General features: G+C 27.9%; 1 protein-coding gene across 4 annotated transcripts; it reads right to left on the reverse strand.

The window, feature by feature from the left end:
- Positions 1–895: 895 nt before the first annotated feature.
- Positions 896–4,996, reverse strand: LOC112600143 (UDP-glucuronosyltransferase 2C1-like). Of its 4 annotated transcripts, none has more exons than XM_025347309.1 (5): positions 4,891–4,996; positions 2,513–3,366; positions 1,694–1,913; positions 1,383–1,602; positions 1,027–1,312 (listed from the first exon to the last, which is right to left on the reverse strand). In XM_025347309.1, the coding sequence occupies exons 2-5, from the start codon at positions 3,332–3,334 to the stop codon at positions 1,027–1,029; spliced, it is 1,548 nt and encodes a 515-aa protein (XP_025203094.1). In that variant the 5' UTR covers positions 3,335–3,366; positions 4,891–4,996. The 4 variants fall into 4 exon arrangements, with proteins under 4 accessions (XP_025203097.1, XP_025203094.1, XP_025203095.1 ...); XM_025347310.1 differs by lacking the exon at positions 4,891–4,996 and adding an exon at positions 3,930–4,009; XM_025347311.1 differs by lacking the exon at positions 4,891–4,996 and adding an exon at positions 3,547–3,596.
- Positions 4,997–6,485: the final 1,489 nt, after the last annotated feature.

The following is a 6,485-nucleotide window of genomic DNA, read 5'->3' on the forward strand; positions in this document are numbered from 1 at the left end:
GTCATATATTAATACTATATTTTTATTTCATATTTGTAACTTAAATATTTGAGGAAAATGTTAATATATGTACCTTTTATCAATATAGGTACCTAATTCTTATAATTCCAATACTATATTATAATCTTATGATTTCAATATTAACAAAAGTTCTTATCAAAGTATAAAATAAAATAATTTATTTTTATACCTAAAAAGGCAGACATTTTTTTTGTGCTTACAGCGGCACAGTAATTAAATCCGGTACTGATTGTAGCTTACATAACTGCGGAAATTGTAACTCCACATGCAATAATAGCGTTAACGTAATTATCTTTAATAATTAGTTCAGAAAGTGTCAGATAATGTCACCAATTTAGACGACATCTGAAGTCAGGAAATCGGCCGGTTCGGTGATAAAGTGCGTGTTTCTTGAAAATCATAGACGATTTTGCCAAATCAACGATGTCGGCATCGTACAATCGTGGGTCAGCCCGCTGTAGCTGGCGCTTATTGTACCAAGTCAACGTCGAACAGTAAATATTATCAATAAAAAAAAAAACTAAAAGTATACACTATTTGATTATTTATTTCAATTTGTCATAATTATTATTTTCATGTTATTCTTGCCACATTTTTTCCACTTAATTTTTCTGAATATACGTCCACATAAACAAGAAAAAGTAAAATTTAATCCATTAATAATTAAATAACAATCATCCAATTATGTCAAAATACGCTAATTGATCTATCCTCACATAGTTAAATTAAAAACAATATTCCACCAAATATATATTAAAAATTCAGATGAGTCACTATTAAAAATTAACTGAGTATAATAAATCACAATGCACCATCTTATTGAATCATATATTTTACTATAATATTCAAAAGATTTAGAGGAAAAATAACAACAATAATAATAACAGCGATTACAACTAAGCATAGCACATAAAAAATACAACGGTTAAATTGTTTGACATGTCTATACACTGCTTTGAAAAATTAAAATATTTATTATCTATTAGTTGAAAGTTTCATTTTGTTTTATTCGCGTTTATGTTTGACATCATGGAAAAATGTATAAAAGTAGTTACAGATAAATTTTAGAATATAAAAGATTATAAACAAAATGATAAACGTAATGAATAAAAATGTGCTAATTACATCAAGTAAGAAATATTGATACCACGTCAGATTTAGAGCTTGAGATTTTAAATGTGGCGCTCCATTATGACGTAAAACGTACTCAGCCCAATAAACTGCTGAATCAGCGGGTGACATAGGTCGGTCTTTGAACCGTTGAGAAGCGATTTTAGCGTTCTTCTTGTATCTGTTGGCAGACATACATAAAGTAGTTGATATTATTCTTACATTTTATTGAATAATTTAAAATTGCTCACCTATCGTTGTTAACAATCTCCAAAATGGCATTCAACAGCTTATCTTCCGTAACAGATAAAATATCCATACTGATCGCCATCCCCGCGTCAACCAAATTGTCAATATTTCTCGGTTGATCATTGAAAAAAGAGAAACCGAGTATAGGCACACCAGCATCCACGGATTCGTATACTCCGGATATACCTCCATGACTGATAAACAGTTTTACATTAGGATGCACTGCATATTAATGAAGTCGGATTAAATAACATTTATAGGTAATAGTCTAGTTTAAAACTACATGTCATTAATTCAATATAACGGTGCATACAAAGTATATGACGTTGCGGAAACCATTTCAACGTCATCACATTCTTCGGTTTATCTTTCATTTCTCCTTCATATTTCCACAACACCTTTTGCGGAACCTTATCGAGTGCATTTCGAAATGCGCGCTGAACGGTTTCCGGTAACGACGACATTAGAACCACAGAGCCGAATGACAAGCATATCACTCCATGAGGTGCATCGTCAATGAATTCTAAAATCTCCTGTGAATAAAATATGAACTAGTTGTACAAAAATATCGCCCAAAGTCGAATAACAAATAGGAAAAAACAATCTTCCGAACAAATCAAAGTGTTTGATAATCGTTCATATGAATTGCGTTGATCGTGTGCATGTAAATTATAAAAATTTAATAAAATATCGAAGGGGAACACAAGTTATGTTCATACTTTTAAGTATTATTATCAGTTAATTCAGTCTAATATTAAAATTAATAATATAAAATTAAAACTGCTAAATATAGATTTCGGAATATTATATCTTAGTAAAATTGAGTCAACAATGTGGATACAAAAACAAAGCAGATAAACAATACCAATTAGTAGTTATTATATTTAATATTATGCTGATTAGCGAATAGATTTATTATCAGGCATCGACTTTTATTCAATTATTCTTTACACCTAGTATATATTATGTAAGACAAATACATTTGATAACATTAATTTAAATATATATATATGATAAAAATGAGCAGCATCAAGGCCGCAGCTGGTCATAGAACTCAAAGCTAACAATATAAAATTTACTCTGAAGTACTTAAGCTTAAAGGCCTAACATTTTGTTGTATACTTTAAATTACCTTCGGTAAAGGTTCGGGAGGTGCTAGATGAATTCCGCCAATCTGGACGACTTCCGGCGTCAGTGGCCGTGCCGATTCGGTGATGAAATACGAGTTGATGAAAATCACCGACGGTTTGATCAGGTCCACGGTGTCGTATGGTCGCAAATGGGCCCACCGTTGCTGCCACTCAGTATACCACATAAGTATCGAACAATGTACCGTCACCACCACGTTACCTAAACGTTCCGCAAATGTTTTGGGAGTGCCGTGACGGGACATGATATGCCCTACAGTCGCCGGATTTATGATGTGGCCGGTCAACGAACGTTCCAAGTACGTGACGACCGGAAACGGAACAACATATATCATGGGCACGCAGAGCACGGTAGCCACGTACGCCACGCACTCGGATACCAATGGCTCGGTGACGACCAAGTCGAATTCTCGAGTCCCAGACCTCTCCAAGATGTCTACCATCCGTCGATGTCCATAGATCATATCGCAATTCAGTCGGGTATGTTTAAGCATATGTGGCATTCCATTATGCATGGAACCGAAGTTTTTTATCATATAATTCGCGTCTATGCCAAGCACCGGTTTAATTTGCTCGGATATATCCACTTCTGTATAACCATCTCTGTCGCCGTCTATGAACGGCGTAAATACGGTCACGTTATGACCGCGGTCAGTAAACGCCCTCAATACCGCCCTCATCACGTTCCAGTGACTCTTGCCAGGAAGTGGCTGGATGGCCAAAATGTTCGCTGCACCGACCGACGACCAATGGAAGGTTGCGAAACACGCACAAAATGCAACCAATATTGTCTCGTAACTGGACATATTTTATTTTCGTATTTTGGTTTATTTTGAGACTGTAATACAATATATAGACACAAATATAGCAACAACATTATTATTATTATCAACAAAGGTGATTAAGTTTATGAAAAAAAAAAATTAACTCAGATTGTGTTATGTTAGAAGTTAAAATAAATAAATAATAAATTTAACTCGTAAAATTTAAAATTATAATGGAAAAAATATCAACTTAACTCTTTCAATCAATATCAGATCACATATAACACATTTTATGTCCAACTACAAATAATATTATTTTATCAAGGAACATAACTAAAATTATAATATTATTACTATTATTATAATATTAGATAATTTTTTACTGACAACCATATTTATTTTAATATAATATTATTTATAATACTCTTAAACTAACAATTATAAAAAAACATTTTTATATCAAACTGATAGATAACTTTTTAAACTATTAAAAAAAGTTTATCTATTTCGACAATCAATTTAACTAATTAAGAATTAATAAAAAAATATTTTTTAACAAAAAGAAAATTACTTTTATTCTTTTTATTATTATTATAAGTATTATTCAAGACATAAACTCTACTAAAATATATTTTACCTTAAATTACAATACTTAAAGATGTATTTCTCATCAAAGATTACTCGTTCTACTTACACGTGTAATATTAAAGATTCATTAATTTAATAAAATATCTATAATAATACTAAGACGGAAACCAATATACATAAATTTATAATAACATATTTATTGTTAATACAACTATAATACAAACTTTACTTTTATGATAATACTAATTGTGTCTATATTAAAATCGATTGACCTATATAATCATAATATTTCACAGCGTGTTCAAATATTAGTTAAGAAATGATAGTTTTTCTATTGAACATTTCTAAATTCTGAATGAATTTATTTTTATTTTTATTTTTTTTTTAATCAATAGCTAATGTGTTATTATATAAATCATTAATATTTATTGTGTATTAAGTATACAAATAAAATACTTATAAAACATTAACAAAATAATTTAATATTCTTTTACTTTACTTTAAATATAATTCAATAAAGTTGAATAATCTTAAAATTACAGACATTTAAATTTTAATAAAATATTACCTAGATAATCACACAACCCTATTTAAATATGCAATATATATATATATATATATATATATATATATATATATGTACGTAAGTACATTGTTGATAAATAATTGTCATTTATTGACTTAAGAACTAATATAAGTTTGAATAATAATAATTATTTTTACGATTGACCTTTTTATAATTTCTTATTTATTTAGATTTATAATAGTTAATTATAGGGCAATATAATATATTATACTTATATTTTACTATACTTCCATATATGTCATAATAAATCAATTCAAAAATTAGTCCTTCTTAATAAAATTATTTGCTAAAATATAATTATTACTTTATTAATTGGTTAAGAGATTGTCACAACCATACATTTATATATTAATATTATAGAAGAATATTGAAAAATTATCATATTTTAAAATATAAGATCATTTAACACGATTATTCTACTTACCAACCATCCAACACGTGCATCTGATGAAAAAGAAGTTCATATAGATTAATTTATAAAACCGTAATTGCTTAAACGATTATTTTATTTTTCACTTATAATTCTTAATTTATATTCATTTTACTAGGTACACCTAGTATTTTCAATGTCATGAAAAAATTTATTGAAGATAAGACCACTTAATTGTCACATAATTATCTATTATTTTTTATACAAAATTCAATGTTTAATATTTATGAATTAATCCACCATAAATTATATAACTATATACTCGTATTTATACTTTTTACTATAGAAATATGTATCTATAGCTATAATTTTTATACAATTCAATCAAACTACTTATAATAATCACAAATAGTATTTATTTTTTTTTTTTTTAACTGATAAAAGATATAACCAAACTTTAATAAGTTTAATTCAAAACAAGTACAAACATAATAGATATTTCTTGGTTTGTTATAAAACAATCAATCAAATTACTCAAGAGCTACAAGTCTATAATACAGGCGAATAATAATTTTTCAATACAGGCAAAATAGCCCGACCTACAATCACTGCACCTTTGATTTTTTTATTTTTTATTTTAACTTTTTTTCTCTGATTTAAAAACAGACTTATTTTGAAAAAAAAAATATACTCAAACATAAAAAAAAAAAATTTCAACTTTAACTTGATCATTTCTTAGTAGTTTATGTTTTAATACTCTAACCTACCAAGATGTGTGAGTGAATTACATTTTATAATCATGATCAGTAGGACTAGGTAGTTGATGCATATTGCATTTTTTTTTTTTGGAACTTACTAGACCAGTGGTTCTCAACCAGTGTGCCGCAAAATTGTCTATATGTGCCACGAGAAATGTTGTTAAATATTGAAAACAGTGTTTTATTTCGGGACATTTATTTTTTAAGTGCGTGAGTGTGCCGTGAACTAAAAAAGGTTGAGAACCATTGTACTAGACGATGCTCTCCTAGTCATAAATGTATTCCATAAACATGTGAATTTAAATAATTAATCTTTATTTTGCAGTTTTTGGTTTTTTTTTTGTTTTTTATTTTTTAAGTCATTTTTTGTTATTGTTAAATCCTATTTTCCTTTTTAGTTCAACGTATTTTAATTATAATTAGATTTTGTCAGTTAACGTATTTACACGCATAGCTTTTGTTTTACATAAATTGTGTATAAGAACCTACATTAAATTTATATTTTATAAAATAATATTTTACACAAGTTGTTGTATGGACTTAAGAATATGATAGATATATAATATAAGTGATTAATAGGGAATTAGTTAAAAAGAATAAGATGGTGAAATTAAGATTCTGAATCATTAATTTGTTTGCATGAGATTGTATTTAAATGCTGTTTTTATTTTGTTATGGATCTTTAACTCATAACTTCATGAGATATTTTATGAGGGATGGGTACGTGAGCTTTTATTTCCTAGTGGAATAATCTACAGAGAATATTTATAGGAAAGATTTTTCACTTATCTTTTGAATATTTTGTGATCTAGAGTTATATCTTAAATGACTTAACTTGGTAGATGCTGAAGACCAAGAGAGAAAAAGAGAAAAAGGTATGTTTGAAGTGAT

The sequence above is a fragment of the Melanaphis sacchari genome, unplaced genomic scaffold (genome assembly GCF_002803265.2).
Source record: "Melanaphis sacchari strain LSU unplaced genomic scaffold, SCAv2.0 Contig61_pilon_pilon, whole genome shotgun sequence".
Lineage (NCBI taxonomy): Eukaryota > Metazoa > Arthropoda > Insecta > Hemiptera > Aphididae > Melanaphis > Melanaphis sacchari.